The following is a 17,344-nucleotide window of genomic DNA, read 5'->3' on the forward strand; positions in this document are numbered from 1 at the left end:
GAGAGATAGAAACATCAATGATGAGAGAATCATTGATCGGCTGCCTTCTGCACACCCCACACTGGGGATCAAGCCCGCACCCCAGGCATGTGCTCTTGGCCAGAATCGAACCTGGGACCCTTCAATGCGCAGGTTGACGTTCCATCCACCGAGCCAGACTACCCGCCTAATTTAATTAGCACAAATTTACAAACAATATAGTTTCCTATGTAGACTTTATCTTACATGTGGGTTCATCGTGGTAAAGAATATGAGCCAGAAAGAAATTAATACAGTTTCCTTATAATAGTCATACTTTGTTAATTTGGGCTTAAGTTTACTTTTGTAGTATCTTTGATAAAAGCTATTTTAAGTAAATTAAAAGTATAGTGAGACTACAAGATGGGGCAAAGTAGGTTTATGGTTGTATTTGAAACAGCTTATTCTTGTTTTATTTATTAATTATTGTGTTATTTGCCCCACCCTGTAGATCAAAACTGTTTAAAAAACCATTTCTATAGGAGCCATATCTTATTGATAAAAAGTCGTGCTTATATATTATTAATGTGGGTTCACATAGGCTCTTGTAAGGACTTTTATTAGGTGACACTTTTTCATCATCTTTAAAAGTTCCTGGTTTTGATGTTTCATAATTTAGACTTACTTTTACTTCATTGGATAACTATTTTGTGCATTATATCCTAACTTTACCTCATTTACCATATGGTTAATATCAGTGATGTTTAACCAGATTTATAGTAACACTTGGTTTATCTTAAGAAAGTATCCTTAGGCATGGCACCTGCCTAAAGTAAATGTAGAGCTTTTTAGTTTTAGAAGAGGAGGTTTGAATAACTTTCCCCTTTTTTGTAAACTCTTGATTCTTCTTTTCCCATGCCCTTGCCAGGATTACAATATCTTTTTTACAAAATTTGAAGATAATTATCTACAATTCAGGTTTAAAGATAGCCCACCATGGGGTACCAAGAATTGAAATGTTTTTATATAAAATATTTTTTGAGTGTATTAATTTTTGCAAATTAATATTATCAGTCACGACAGTTCTTCTTTCCTCTCCTGTGCTCCCCAGAACACTTTATTGCTGAAAATGTAATTAGGGTATTGCTACAGTTTTCAGCCTGTCAGCTTCTATTGCAACTGAAATGAAATGTGCTACAGATTAAAAGATGGCCACTTGAGAAAACTGCTGTTTCTAAGGCATTTGAAAATTTCCTGCAGGAGTCAGAATGTTAGAAAATTCTCAGGTGTCCTTGTTATCGCTTGCCTTGACAAATGTTTCCTACATTTTTTAAAGTGGCAGTATGTAGCTGCTGGCTTACGTGTTTCATAATTTAGACCTCCTTTTGCTTCATTCAAATAACTCTTTTGCACATTATATCCTGTATAGGTGAGTTAATAGCATATAGTGGTGGAAACAATGCGGGTTTTAGAGTCAGAAGGGGAACTTCGAAGATTTATCTACCAGACATTGTATTTCTCTGGTTTTCACTTTGTAAAAGGATTATAAAATGTTTCCTCTCCCAACCCATAGAGTTAGATCAAATAAAATTTGATGATTGCTTTGTGAATTATAAATTGCTTAATGGATTATTGATTTTAAAAAGTAAACGGGGGAAATGGGAGAAATCTGTAATACTATAAACAATAAAAAATATGTTTAAGAAAATTAAATAGGATATACCTAACACTGTAAATAGAAGGTAACAAAGCTAACATTTACTAAGATCTTACCATGTGCTAGGCAATGTAAAGTGCTTTTTTTAACATGTTATTTTATTTCATTCTTATAGTTTTATGATGTAGGTAATATTATCTTCATTTTAAAGAAGTAGGAATTTAGGCCGAGAGAGGTTAAGTAGCTTGAGTTCTATAGTTAGTAAATGGTAGAGCTAGGATTCCAACCCAGGCGGTTTGATTTTAGAACCTTTGCTCTTGACCAAACACCTAGAATACTGGTGAAAACAGTTATTTTGCCCATTTCAAAGTTGTTCTCTTCACTAACGGAAACTTTTTTTCTTGTTATTCTTTTTCTTTTGTCCTTTAGCCAACTAAATGTTTTAAAAATACTTTCATTTAATTTCATTAAATCTTTTACTATTCCTCTGGATAAAAATATAGCAAATATTGGCACAAACTGGTCATTTTGTAATTTCTATTTTTCCCTTAGTAATTTTTTTTAATATAGTGAGACTTTGGAAAATATATAATTTTGTGTAGGGAAAAAGAATCTGCAAATACTAATAATGTTTTTATTTCTTATGACAGAATTTTCATTAGGCATAGAAAGTCAAAACTTTATTAACACTATGTTACTGTCATTTAAAATTTTATTGATTTCAGAGAGGAAGGGAGCGGGAGAGAGAGAGAGAGAATATCCTTTATTGGGTTTTGAGGCTGCAACCCAGGCATGTGCCCTGACCTGGAATCAGGAATCGAACTGTGACCTCCTGGTTCAACCCCTGAGCAAAACCATTATTGTCATTTTGGTATAAACTTGTTAAAGTTTTTTTTTTTTCTATTTAAGGAAATCTACCATTGTCGAAGACAAATAAAGTACAGCAGAGACAAGATGTGGTATTTGGCAAAATTGGTAAGCTAAAATAACTATTACCGTGTAATATTTAGTTAAAGAAGCTAGGCTATGATTTCCCCTCAGGATTTGAAAAATCAAAAAAATTTGCCTCTAAAAAGTGAGGATTATAATTGCATTTTCAGACAGTTGATAGGTAATTAAAAAATGATTGCTCAGAGATGAGTGATTTTGCTTAATTTTTACCTTTCTTCTGAGAAACGGTGTCACATTGGATACATAGATATTTAGAAAAAGGCATCAGGAATCTGGCTATAACCAGAGAATCCAGAAAGCAAGTTTATTCACCTGTAAGAGTTGATTCAACCTGTTTCAAAACTGTTGCTTTCTATGTTTTTTCTCTGGAAAATGAAATGTAGGTATGAGAGGCGACAAAAGCAGCAAATAGACATGTAATGCATTTGTCCTGTAGGAGAAAGAGAGGCCTTTATTGCCTGGTGTGGTCCTAGCCCACCCGTGATCTCTCTGTCATGTGTGCTCTCTTTTAATATTATTGAAACTATTAATCTAGGTTTTATGGTTAACACGTTTAAGCTTGATTTTGACAGTGGCATTCCTTCTCAAACTTTTCTTTTGCCTGCATTTAGTTAGCTATCTATACATATCTATATACATAAAAGGCTAAGTGACTGACTGTCCATCGTCCGACCGACCGACCAACCGGCCGGCCAGTTGGTACATATGACGCACGCTGGCAATTTAAAAATAAACATTGACTCCAGCATGCGTGGTATTTGTCTCTGTCTGACACTGGCCTCCCACTTAAATTAACTCAAAGACAGTTTCCTGTGATGCAAGCATTTGCGATGACTATTGATAAATCACAAGGAAAATTCTAGACAGAGTAGGAATATTCCTATCTGAATCCGTTTTCGGACATGGTTTATATGTTGCTTTCTCTTCAGTTCCAAGAGCTTGTGACATTAAAGTTGTAAATACTTCATCGCAAGGGAAATTAGTCAAACACTCTGAAAGTGTTTTTACTCTTAATGTGGTATACAGGGAGATATTAGAATAAGTTTAATCAATTTATCAGTCATTGTTTTTATCAATGTTTTTGTTGTTTTTATGTCATGTTTTTGTTGTTTTTATATCGTGTTTGTTGTTTTTATATCATGTCTTTGTTGTTATATCATGTTATTGTTTATTTATTAATCAATATATTTCATATACATTTTACTAATTTTCTTTCATCTCTGACACTTCTATTATAGAGAAAGGGCGAATAGTGATATGAAAATATTTCTTCTAATTTCCTTTCAATGTGCACAAATCAATGCATTGGGCCACTAGTTTTATTTAAAAAATTGTCCCCAGTTTTATTGAGATATAATCAGCGTATAACTACTTAGCTATTTTTATAAGTTATTTAGATTATGTAAGACTTGAAGGACTTGTATGCATGCATATAAGCATAACCAATGGACACAGACAGTAGGGGGATGAGGACCTGTGCTGGGGAGCGGGAGCGTGTGGGGAGAGGTCAATGGGGGAAAAAGGAGACATATGTAATACTTTCAACAATAAAGAATTAAAAAAAAAAGACTTTTGGCTTTTCATTGAAAAGAGAACATTGGTTTTGTAAGTTAATTTTCTCTTGTCTCTCACCCCTTAATTCTAGATTCGAGGAATGTCCATTGACCAGGCTTTGGCTCAATTGGAATTCAGTGACAAAAAAGGAGCCCAAATAATTAAAGAGGTAAACTAAGATTTGAGGTGAGGGGTGCATAGCTGTCTCGCAAGTGTTAGTAAGCTCAGCCTAAATTCTGAATTCCCTGGTGTTAATGCCTAGTGTATATAATACAGATTTAGGATGCTCAGTTTCATTAATGCCCTTATACCTTCGGAATGTCATGTGCTTTAAGCATTTTTTTCTTGTGATACTTTTATTACACCAGACATTTATATTCGAAGTGATAGTGATAGATGTTATTTTTAATGATTTGGGGCTTGATATATTTTTTAGAATATTTTTTTTGGTCAATTCCACAACTGAGAGTTTATTATTTTCTAACTAATTGAGTGGAAAGAACATTGGACTGGGATTATCACTATTGTGATAATCTGTCTGGTCCCATTTTTCTTGTTTGTAAAATAGGTGGGATTGGATTAGATGATCTTTAAAGACCTGGCTCTAAGTGTAGCTGATTTACTATGTATAAATGGACTGATGGTAAATTCACTGACTCGTGTTTCAAAAAGCTGGTTTGAGGATATCCAGGGATATCAGCATTATTTTCTATACTTCAGTTAAGTCTCTCACCTAAAGTCAGATCTTATCTTTTCAGTTTAGTAGGTGAATAGTTAACGATTGATGGACTCAGACTTCTCAGAGGTTCCATATAATCCAATGCCTATATTTAATCCAATTCAGAATGCAATTACTGAATGTCTGTTGTGTACCAGCTTTGTACTATATTCTTTATCTAAAGGAGTGAAAGATCTGATTTCTGTTATTCCTGACAATTTTCCTGTTTCTAAAAATGTGGTCTGGAGGAAGTTAATTCAAAATATGTATGGAGTTTAAATGTAGTAATTCTTAAAGGAAAATTTCAAGTATGTTTTTTTCTACTTGTCTGATATTGTTAATGGTTACTGTGGATATGCAGTTTAAGTATTTTCAATAAGATTTAGTTCTTGAGCTTCTTGAACTTTTTGGCAAGTCTCAGACTCAAAGACATGCTATTCTTTACGAAGGGTACTGCTGCAAGGGCTGCTGTCTGCTCCTTCACAGCTCACACATTCCAGTTAAAACCTGGCCTGATGGACTGTATTCCTTGCATTTGCAATTCTTGTCTGAGAAAGGAGAGCTCACTCACTGTACCCCTTCTCCTTGGTACTGTTATCAGTGGATATTCTCTTTTTAAAAATTGACTGTAAACTGGAGGCATGTGACTAGCAGTCATAGAGAGAACAACAAGAAATGACAAATTTAATTTCATTTTAGTTCAGGGTCATATGACTGCCTTTCTTTTTCTTGTTTAAGATTCTTTTAGAAGCACAAGAAATGGCAGTGCGAGACCACAATGTGGAATTCAGATCCAATTTATACATAGGTAAGATCTTTAACATTTTTAGTGTTGGAAATCTCTTCTGATAGTGATGTCAGGTTCTTTATCTAACAATAGTCTTTGATATCTCATTACTTAGGGCTGGGTTTGCCAGTGAAAATTGCTGGTAATAGCTCTTCAGTCTTCAGTGTGCTTATGTTAACCTGTTGTAAATGGTAATAACCTTACTGCTCTATTGTTACCTGTTCTGTAATGAGACTGAGATTATGAAACCTATTGCCAATAATTATTGAGTAATGGATATCAAGGTAGTACATAGAGTGGTCCTTTAATCATAATAAAACTAAGAAAGAACATAACTGATTTTGTTTCAAATGAGTCATTTGTCAACCCAAAGGATCATAGGTGGACTTAAAAAAAGGTCTTTATTCATAATGTGCCAAGCCAGGTGCCTAACCCATAAAGGTGTCCTGTAGATTAACCTTCCAGTGACCAGAGTGGAAGGTCTGTTGAGTTGTAGAAGCCAAGGGCCTTGGAAGACTCGGATGACCCAGGAGTGTTAGTTTCCCTTTGGTGTTACATCCTGAAGCATTATCTTTGGTTTTGCATACTTTTTCCACATCAAATTAAACTCATGTAAGTTAAATGCTTTGGGAAGCATTTTACAAAGTGTGAGGGATTTTTTTGTAGTGTACCTTCACACAGCTCTTTTTCCAGAAAGAGATCAATGATTATTACAAAGTTCTCTTGCCTCCTCCCAACACCACAGTAAAGTGGAGCAGTAGCTGGAGTTAATGTTTTTCTCTCACTTCAGCAGCAGTTACTCCTAACTTCAGCAGTTTTGTAATCAAACAAAGATGCTGATGTCTAAGCAAAATTTTCTCCATCTGCTAAACCTACATATAGGGAGGATTCTTTTATCTAAAGACTAGAGACCCAATGCACGAAATTCATGCAACAGTGGGCCTTCCTTCCCCCGGCTGCGGGCACCGGCTTCCCTCTGGCACCTGGGACCCGGGCTTCCCTCACAGCCCTGGTTTCGTCCGGATGGTTGTCCAGAAGGACGTCCAGTCTAATTAGCATATTACACTTTTATTATTATAGATATTTTAAATTCACGATATGTGGAACTGCTACTCTTCAAATAGAGGGAAAAGGGCTGAATTATTATGGGGGAAATTTGTTGTACCTTAGAATTTTTCAGCAATTAGAGTAGAAAAAAAATCATCTGAATTCCTCTTTGTCACATAACCTTTGTCCTAGTGGAGATACTTATTCTGGTAAGTGAGAATCTCAGTTGAAATCTCACTTCAGCTCATCTGGAATTGATGCTGCAACCACACCTACTTCTAAAATTCAAATGAGTTAAGATTCTCAATGGAAATATCTTATTTTAAAGCTGAAATTTTAAAATATATTCTGATAACATGCATGGATGCAGAAGGAAATCAATCTGGTAAGTCAGAAGATACAGGGCTGCAGTAGTTAATCATAAGCAGGAGTAGCATGAATAAATAATACTGGGAGGGCCGAGAATTATTGGAAGAGGTGAAATGGATGAAGAGTAAGACCATTTGCTTAAAACCTCCTGGTGACCTTTCCTGTGCTATGCTGAATATAAAATCACATTTAATTAATGTTATTCAATTTCATAGGAATGTGTGCGCTTCTTAGCTGATAGACAACACTGTGTAATGGAATTAAGATACAAATGAAATAGAATTTGTCTTTAAATCCATTTTAATAATTATAGTAGAGATAGGGTGAGGAGCTTAATCCTGTCCCCCCAAATGAATGAGCAAAGTTCATTGTTGCCATTGAGCAAAAATAAACATAATCTGTCTTACATGAATGGGCCTTTAATTCATTGGTCTCATTATGCACATTTCTGTTGAAAAACCTCTGCCGTACCTGCACCCTCTTTTCATCTAATTCTGTGTAAAAAACTTTTAATTAGGGCTGGTAGTTTGGATTTGTTTTATAATTTTCTTTTCTTAATTTTTGTTAATCTTTACCCGAGGATGTTTTTCCCATTGATTTTTAGAGAGAATGGAAGGGAGGAAGGTAAGGAGAGAGAGAGAGAGAGAGAGAGAGAGAGAGAGAGAGAGAGAGAAACATCCATCGATATGAGAGAGACACATTGATTGGTTGGCTCCTGCACGTGTTGTGTGTGACCAGGGCCAGGGATTGAACCTGCAACCCAGGTATGTGCCCTTGATTGGGAATCGAACTCGAGACTCTTCAGTGCACAGGCCAGTGCTCTAACCACTCCAGGAACATTGGCCAGGGCAGGATTTGTCTTACGATTTTAAAAACTCATTTGTTAAGTATTTTATTGCCTAATCCCATTAGGAATGAAAAAGAGATGAGTGGAAAATGAACTATCTTCCCATGACATATCAGGCACTTTATCCTCGTATTTGCCAAATCTCCCCGATAAGAATCACCTGAGGTTCTTAGTAGAAATACAGATTTTTAGGCCTCACCACAGACTCACTGGATCTAAACCATAGGGGAGAGGCCTGGGTAAGTACCCTAGTGATTCTTACTGATAAAATGTGGGAAACTGATTTATTTTATTGTATTTTTTGAAAAGGCTTAGACATTTTATTCCATAGACTTCTTTTAAGATTTGAAAGACTACTTGTTGGCTACCATTTCATGTCAGCAGTCACCTAGAATAGGTACGGATAGGTATTTAAAGGAAGTGCTTTTGGGTAGCATATGTTCTCATTATACAGTAATTCCTTCAGATGCCTGACATCCGTCTAAAGCTAATACCCGGTGTTGCATGACCACAGACTTTGAAAGTTCATTTCCCCTTCAAACTTATAATGATGACTAATGACACTGTGAATAGCCTTAACAAGTGGACATGGACTAATAAAATGTCACTGCTTAATGAATCATGGCATCTAAAGTGATTCACTGGAGAAAGTGATCGACTGACTTTGTAAGTCAGTCTTCTGGGCTAAGAGTGATGAAGTGGGGAAGGGAGAGTTTCTAATGTTAAAATGTCAAGGTTCTCAATTACCTAAATGCTAGTGATTGGAAATATTGACATTATTTTAACTACATGGTACCTATTGGACATTACCTTTAGAAGGTTGTCCCTATTTTTGAGATGTCTTAATGTTTTCTCTTTCATTCAAAAAGTATCCGAGTACCTTCCATGTTCACTCTACACACACCGGTGATGGGATGTCTTAGGAGCAGTTTCAAACCTTTAGCGCCTGTCCTTTTGTTCTTATGCAGTAGTAACCCTTTGGAAGGATACGTGGATTGTTCTGAACTGGAACAAAACTGTGTACACTGTTAGTATTATATGTTCTTGGAAAACTTTGAATCTTATTTTATAATTTGAGCAAACTTATCAGAGGTGTCTGTATTGGAAATATTATATTAGTTAGCAGAGGATGTATTATAAAATCATTTCTATTTCTTGTGCAGCATGAATTTCTGGGGCATTACAAAAGGAGTAGAAGTTTGGTTGAAGAAGTGACTTTACAGGGGAAATGTGAACACTTACACAAGATAGCATATGGTTTGGGACCAAAAGGAGTAATACAGATAAATGTATTGGAGTAGAGAAGAGGAGGTCAGTATGGGTTAGAATAGTCATAGAGATTTTCTAGAAAAATTAGATTTTGAAGATAGGCTTTTGAAAGAGTGTTCATGAGAAAAGATTGTCAAGCTGAGGTAATCGCATAAGCAAAGGCACCTAGGTTGTCAAGTGCATACTTTGATATAGTCCCTGTATCGAGAAAGTTATGTCACAGTAAGAATATGCAAATGGAAAGTACTGAAGTGGGTGAATTTTATATGTAGTCTATAGATTTTGCCTTCTTAAAAGGCTTATTAAATTAACTAAAAAAAGTAATTAAGTAAATTCAGAAAATAGTAGGAGGTGGTTACTACTCTGATTTACTATGGGTAAACAGATTTCTTTTTATGGACTATTGAAAAGATTTCTTCAAATTTTACAAGGTCAAACTTTGCCATGCAGAGTGGGGAATGGGAGTTGAGGGGCAGCTGCAATGCAGGAGTTCTTAAAACTGGCTGGAAATCAGAATGGGGCCTGTGGGAGTGGTGGTGTTTGCTCAGGATGTGATTTCCAAGCCCACCTCAAATGTACTAAATTAGAATCTCCAGGGGTGGGGTGTTAGCATTAGCATTTAAAATATAGTCCGTAGGTTAGTTTGATCTAGCTAGCCTAAGAACCAGCATTTGGGAACTGTTGGTTCCAGGGGCTTTCATCACAATTAGAATAAAATAAAAACTCCTTACCTCAATCTACAGGGCTGTATGTAATGTTGCCTTCATCTCTGATCTCTTTCCCTTGTTTGTACCACTTGTCACCTTACTTACTGTGCTCCAACAGGCTGGTCTCTCTGTTCCTAAAACAGGCCAAACGCAGTGCCACGATTGGACCTTTGCACTTGCTGTTCCCTCTGTCTGGAACACTTCACCCATAGACATTTGCCTGGATGATTCATTCTGATCTTAGATCAAATGTCTCTTCCTCAAGGGTGCCCCTTGACACCCCCTTATCTAAAGTTGCCCCCCAACACCCCATTAGTTTTATTTTGCTCATAGCACCTGTCACTAACGGAAGTGAGCATGTTTACTTTCTGTCTCCTCTGTAGTGTACACTGCATGGAGGCAGGGTCCTTGCTAGTCTCATCCACTCTGTTTCTCCAACACCTAGAAGAGAGCCTGGTCCTTAGTGAGTACTCAGGAGATACTTGCTTTGAGACAAGCCTGCTCTAGCCAGCCAGAAAGCTCATGTAGTCTTAGAATCCAGTCAAGGAAAGGACAGCAATTGCTCAACTGATCAAGCTCGAGTCTCGTGAGCACAGTCATTTCCTGTAATTCTCTTTTTTCTTCCCTGTCTAGCTGAGTCCACCTCAGGCCGAGGCCAGTACCTGAAACGCATTCGATACCATGGCAGAGGTCGCTTTGGGATCATGGAGAAGGTTTATTGCCATTATTTTGTGAAGCTGGTAGAAGGCCCTCCACCTTTACCTGAACCACCAAAGACAGCAGTCACCCACGCCAAAGAATACATTCAGCAGCTTCGAAACCGGACCATCATTCACACTCTATGATGGCGGAATTCAGACTCCACAGTGTATATATATATAGTTTGCCATTTATTTCCTAAAAACAAACAGTAATTAAAGACAGATGCTTTTTATGACTTGTCATTGAATTATTGAAATACGAAGTACAACTGCTGGTTTTGTCTGTGTATGAGATTGCCCGTCTCTCTGAGCCTCTGGATATATTTTATGCATTTGCAACTTGGAAGGGAAAATCTGCCTTAGACATAGTAACAGACTGGAATTCACTAGGCTTTTTGAAGGGAATGTTAACTTTCCAACTAGTGTCCTACACATGGAAATTTGATACTGAACATGAGTAGATTACAGGATAAGAAAGCTTGTCCTTATTTCTCTCATTTTCCCTTGGGAATTGAGGGAGTGTGGAGCTGAGCATACCTGCATGTTGTTTTATTGCAGTATTTTAGGGCATTCTGTGGTTCTGTTTTTCCTTTCACTGTTGGTATAGGCCAGTGGTCGGCAAACTCATTAGTCAACAGAGCCAAATCTCAACAGTACAACAATTGAAATTTCTTTTGAGAGCCAAATTTTTTAAACTTAAACTGTATAGGTAGGTACATTGTTATTAACTTAATTAGGGTACTCCTAAGGCTTAGGAAGAGCCACACTCAAGGGGCCAAAGAGCCGCATGTGGCTCGAGAGCCACAGTTTGCCGACCACGGGTATAGGCCAATGGATGAGGGATTATATTTTCCTTTACTGTTTTAGTAGTAACTTGAAATTACAGGAGTTTATTACATATATTTAATATAAAACTTCAAAGACCCTTAACTCAGAAAGTTTTCTCCTAGGTATTAATACTGTTTTCATGTTCCATTCTGACAATGCTTTCTAGAGGTTGGATATCTTATTTAGGATTGATTCATTTTTTCAGAGTAAATTCAATTACTGAGAGGAATTGAAGCAATCTCAGCATTGCATTCTAAGCGGGGCAGTAGGTGGTGCTCACTTACCTTTTGTTAGCAGAACATTGTTAGTATTAAATTAGTGCTCCGCACTTCCTGGCTGTCAGTGATATACCTGTTTCATTGACAGGAAGCTGCTCTGTCCACAGCCCTAGTTCAGTGTTTCTCAGACTTTCGAATGCAGAGGAAGTCTGGGTGCTTGCTCGCTAATGTAGAGTCTCAGTTTTGTTCCAGTGATTCTGATTCACTTGATCTTGTTAACTTTTTAAAATTAAAAACAATTTTTTTATTGTCAGTGTCCTCCAGCCGGAGACCACCATGAACACAACTGCAGCTGAACAGATTCCGTTTGTTGTGTCGAGTGGAGAACACACACCGTGGGGAGCCATGCTGTCTCAACAAGAAGGTGTTAGAACTGCTGGGTTGGATGATTTGTGGACAGTCCAACGAAACAAGGGGCTGCTCTAGGTTGGGTGCTGCTGGAAAGTGTGTGTGGCAGTGAGAATTCTGTGGTGATCTCAATAAATTTTATATATTGGGAGGGCAAGCTAGGGTGAGAAAAAAGGCATAATTGGTAAAGAATTACTAGTCACTCGTTTTAACCAAGAGGGGGATGTTTGGTATTTGTGGGTGGCACAGTGACCCTATTTTTGTCTGTGCTTAGACAAAGTTATGGACGGTATGGACTCGCTTTACCTCATTTACTCACGGCCTCAGAGTGGCCTTGTCCGAGTTGGCGTTCTGTGAGACGTGTGTGTCCAGCATGGAGGACTGCGTGGCCTAGTTGCGAGTGCTTTTTTTCTTTCTCACACTAAAAGGGGGTTGGAGTATCTGTTGAGTAAGAGAATTTATTGTACCTGCCTCAGGTATCATCATCCTTAACGGTAAAGCTCTGGTGTTTCCCACCAAAGTCAGGTAAGGTCCGGTGTGCCCACTACCCATGGCCATTTAATATTTCCTGAAAGTTTAGTCAACACAGCAAGTCAAAATGAAATAAGAGAAAAATCTTTGGCAAGGAGGAGACAAAGTATTACTTGTATATACTTGTCTACCGAGGAACTCAAGAAAATAAACTGAAAAATTATTAGAAGTTAGGAGAGTTCAATAAAGCAGTTGGGTACAAAATCACTATATAAAAATCAATGCTTATCCTTAAGACAACAAATATCAGCAAATAAAAATTTTTAAAAAGGCATTAAAATAAAGAAAATATAAAAAATATCTAGGAATAAACTTGACATAAGAAATGTATATAGGACCCATATAAATAAAACTAAAACTTTACTGGGGAAATTGAAGATTTAAATAAGTGGTAGCGCATACCACATTATTGGATGGCACAACTCAATAATTCAGCCGGTTCAATTCTAATAAAAATGTCGAAAGTTTTTTTTTTTTTTAACTAGACAATATAATTCTAAGGTCACCTGGGAAGCTTAATAAAAGGCTGAAGAATTTTTGGGAGGTTGAGGGGTGATTTACACTGCTAGAAAGAGAGATTTATCAGAGCAGCATGATTCCTGTGGAAGAATAAAAATAGCTTCATACAGGTTCAGGTGTACATTTGCTATGGGATAAAGGTGGAATTTAAATGCTCATATGCTTCTTAGGATATGGAAAGCTGCTCAGCACATCCTTCCGGCCCTAACATGAGAAAATGATAAACTGCAAAATCATTACTTGTGTTCAGCCCATGAGAAAGGTGAGTTTGTGAGGCAACCAAAGAGAGGCCCCTCGGAGGAGAGGTGAGCTACACAGACTATCTCCTCTGGCCGAGCACAGGAGCGGAGGCACCACCGCTGTCCACAGGGGTGAGAAGAGATGGCTACACTGTAACCGACTAAAAACCCACACGTGGGGTCTGGAATAGCTGAGATAGTTCAGGAGATCGAACTCAGCTGCAAACTCCTCCCCAGACTCCCCCCAGGTGCCCACAAGAACTCTTGGGGTCAGGCAGGAGACTGGTTCTCCAGCTCTCTTCTGAGGCACAGGCCAGGGGGGACAATGGTTCTGAGCACAAATGCCATGGAATTCTCTGGATTCTTAGAAAATCAGTGGATGAAAATATCAGTGGAGAGCAGCTATTTAGAATGACACTCAGTGATGGTAGTGTGAGTGACGTCAGGATGTCTACACGAGATAAGGTTCATGACATGGGCCAGCCTTGGTGAGCAGGTTCTAATCTGAGCAAAACTTCTCTGACCCAGCCCTGCTCATCACAGAAGCTATGGGTCCAAAGAGAGCTCGGCACAAGGCAGGGCACAGATGGAGAGCGCAGTGGGAAGCTTTGGTTAAGTCACAGGAGCGTGGGAAGCCCCGGTAGCCCTTCCCAGTGATGAGAGTGGAGGTGAGAGAGCGGCCCCTCTGGAGTTTGTGCTGAAGCGGAGCTTGACTTGAGTATGCAGCTAGTTATTTATATCCAGTTCCCTGTTCTGAGAAGGTGTTGGTGCAACGGGAGTGTTAAATGTGGCATTTCCTTTAATGATTGGTTTTCCCTTAAGCCAATGGTGTTAATTATTTGTGTTAATGGAGAGGAGAAAGCCCATTAATGAGTGAAATATACAGACATCTATGGGCCTAAAACCATATAGCTCAGTGTTTACTCCTCTCCCATCTCTGCCACCTTCTCTAATATTTTCTCCCACGGTTTACAACCCTCCAGTGACCTTCCACAGGCTTCAGGACAAAGTTCTAGCTAGGGACCCCAGAGAATTTGACCGGCTTATTTCACTCTGCTTACTGTCTCCAAGGTTCAGCCATGCTGTAACAGGTGTCAGAACTCCCTTTCTAAGGCGGAATAATATTTCATTGTAGGCACGTACCACATTTTATCTCCTCCTTCGTCCATCGACGGACATGGCGGTTGCTTCCTTCTGGTGGCTGTTGTGAATAATAGTTACGAACTTGGGAGTACAAATACCTGTTCCAGTCCCTGCTCTCACTTCTTTTGGGTATAGACGCAGAAGTGGAATTGCTGGATCACATGGTAATGCTACGTGAAGTCTTTTGAAGGACCACCAAACTGTTTGCCCCAGTGGCTGCACCATTTTATGTTCCCATCCACAGTGCGCAAGTGTCCCAATTTTTCCACACCCTTATCAACACTTTTTGTTTATTTGTTTTATAATCGCCAGCCTAATGGGTGTGAAGTGGTATCTCGTTGTGGCAAAACTAGTTTTTAGATGAGAGATATTCACATGGCACTGCCAGGTAAATGCTCGGCTACATCAGGCAGGATTTCCAAAGAGGTCTTTCTAGCCCACAGGCCAGGGTCAATCCCACAGCGGGTCCTAGTGAATGCCTGGCCCTGCGGACCTCCTGTGCTCGTTAAGGTGTCCAGGCCCCCCCCACCCCACCCGACCCGCACCCCCGCAGGCCTACTATTTGAGGATGTGAGCGGCTGGGCTTTTGAATTCACTTTTGGTGAACAAATAGCATCTTGTACCTGGTTCTCTCTAATCCGTATTGCAGCTCCAGTCGAAATTAACCAAGAATAACTAAATCTGAGCCTCAAATAGAAGTGGTGGAAAACCTCCAGAAGTGGGAATTTATTGTCAGGGTTTTGGAAGGTTATCCAGCTGAAATCCAATAGATTCGATGATCTTTTAGAGTGAACGGGAGGCATTTTTGTTTGTTTTCCCTTTTAACGAAGAAAATGCAGCTTTAAAGTGTTTTTCAATTTCTTTCTCAGCTCCCTTTCATTCTCTGATTTCTTTACTCTTAATGGGATAACATAAACCAGTTTTCTGTCATCTCTTATTCATCAAAGCTGTCGATTTAGCCTGAACAGAAAGAAGGCAAGGATGTTATTAAAATAAAACAACTTCCAATTGAGCTGCTAATGCTGAAATGCATCCACATTTCTCCTATTGATTATCTCCCACCGACAAAGGCAGACACAAGCTTGCATCTCACGCTGCCCGTGGAAATGAAAGATTTAATTAGATGAAAACCAAAGGAGCTGGAAGATGAACTGCACGCGGCCATCCGATGATTGTTATTCATAATTGGCTGTTTGCTACGCCCTGCTTCTTGAGCCTTTTTTACTTAAAAAAGTTCCCTGCAGTGCACGAAGATGAGCACAGTCATTCGTAAGCCCCCCACCCACCCTCATTCCCCGTGCATTTCACAAGCTCAAGGTTCTGGGCTAGACTGAGCCCTATCGGGCCATAAATCAGGTGTAATAGAACGTCTGAAATTGAGAATTAGCAAGAACAGGAAGGCAGCAAATGCTGAAGGTGGGAAAAGAGGTGCTTGCTGATGGGGAGGATGGAAGAAGAGGTCCATAAGCTCGGAGTGGAATTGTTTAGAACTCACCAGCTCTGAAGTGTGTGCATGTAAAGTTTAATGTCTGGTAATAAATACACTGATGCTTAGTGATGGGAGTGTATTAAAAAGTTGGTATTGCCCAGCCAGTGGTGCTCAGTGGTCGAGCATTGACTTATGAACCAGGAGGTCATGGTTCGATTCCTAGTCAGGGCACATGCCCGGGGTTTGGGCTCAATCCCCAGTAGGCAACCAATCAATGATTCTCTCTCATCATTGATGTTTTTCTCTCTCCCCCTCTCCCTTTCTCTCTCTGAAATCAATGAAACATTTTTTAATATGTTGATACTTTCTTTTTTAAAGTTGGTATTCACTTGGCCAGGAATGTTGCAAGCACCTGTCAGGTGACCTTCTTTTTAAGACACGGTGGACAAAGGGAAGATGGACAGAAATCACTGCCTTCGGCAGCACGTGGCAGTTAGCCTAGAAGGTATTTCTTTTTGGAAGCCTGAGTAGGTGTTACCATTTGAAGATTTTATTTTCTCATTTGCACAGTGGGATATTAATTGTACCCATTTCATTGATTTGTTAGGTGGATTAAATGAGATAATGTAGACAAAGCTTTTAGCACAGTGACTGGGCATACGGTCTGCCCTAAATGAATATGAGCTGTTAGCAATAATAATTCACCTTCCACATCTGCAGGGCACTGAAGGGAAGACATCGTGTCTTCTATTGTATTTCCTAGTATCTAGCTCAGTGCCTAGCACCCTGCTCTCAATAAAACTTTTAGTCTGAATTAGAAGAAGTGTCAATATCTCAGTCGTGAGGTTCTTACAGATTTAGAGGGGAGTTGACAGTCATTCAATCCATGTGTATTTAACATCTTAAATTGCTTTAAAAATAATATTTTGTTTTTCCGATTACAAAAGAAGTAACACCTACTCCTTGGCTGAGGCGGTGACAAGAGTGGGTCAGAGGGCAGGTGCTGGAGCCACACTGCCTGGGTGCACGCTCCTGCTCCCCCAGCCCCGGCATGATCCTACTCTGTGAGGATTAGATGAGTGAAGACACCTACAACACTTGCAACAGGGCCTCACACATAATATGTGCTCAATAATACTGCCTAGTACTAATAAAATACAGGAAGAAACAACTAGAAGGCCACTCATTCTATCACCCCGGGATAACCGCTAAGAAATACTTCTTGAAAGTGTGCTTAGTGATTCACACAGCGGCAGGCATTGTGGGCATCCTATATAATAAAGAGGTAATATGCAAATTAACCCTCATGCTGTCACAAGATGGCTGCCTATGACCAGGTCGGCAGGGGTGCTGGTGAGGGATGACCAGACGACAACAAGCAGGCTTCGTGGGGCGACCAGGCTGGCAGGGGGGCCGTGAGGGGTGACCAGGCCGGCAGGGGGGGCAGTTGGGGGCGATTAGGTT

The 17,344-nt window shown here is 39.1% G+C and overlaps 1 protein-coding gene across 6 annotated transcripts in view; it reads left to right on the forward strand.

The window, feature by feature from the left end:
* MRPL22 (mitochondrial ribosomal protein L22) overlaps window positions 1–10,801 on the forward strand; it is a 23,098-nt gene extending 12,297 nt beyond the window's left edge. For all 6 annotated transcript variants that reach the window (XM_014543147.1, XM_005870530.2, XM_014543149.1 and 3 more), the window contains 4 exons: window positions 2,525–2,590; window positions 4,212–4,289; window positions 5,577–5,646; window positions 10,498–10,801. In XM_014543147.1, the coding sequence (XP_014398633.1) occupies window positions 2,525–2,590; window positions 4,212–4,289; window positions 5,577–5,646; window positions 10,498–10,709 (426 nt within the window). In that variant the 3' untranslated portion in view covers window positions 10,710–10,801. The remainder of the gene's footprint in view (window positions 1–2,524; window positions 2,591–4,211; window positions 4,290–5,576; window positions 5,647–10,497) is intronic.
* Window positions 10,802–17,344: the final 6,543 nt, after the last annotated feature.

The sequence above is a fragment of the Myotis brandtii genome, unplaced genomic scaffold (genome assembly GCF_000412655.1).
Source record: "Myotis brandtii unplaced genomic scaffold, ASM41265v1 scaffold32, whole genome shotgun sequence".
NCBI lineage: Eukaryota > Metazoa > Chordata > Mammalia > Chiroptera > Vespertilionidae > Myotis > Myotis brandtii.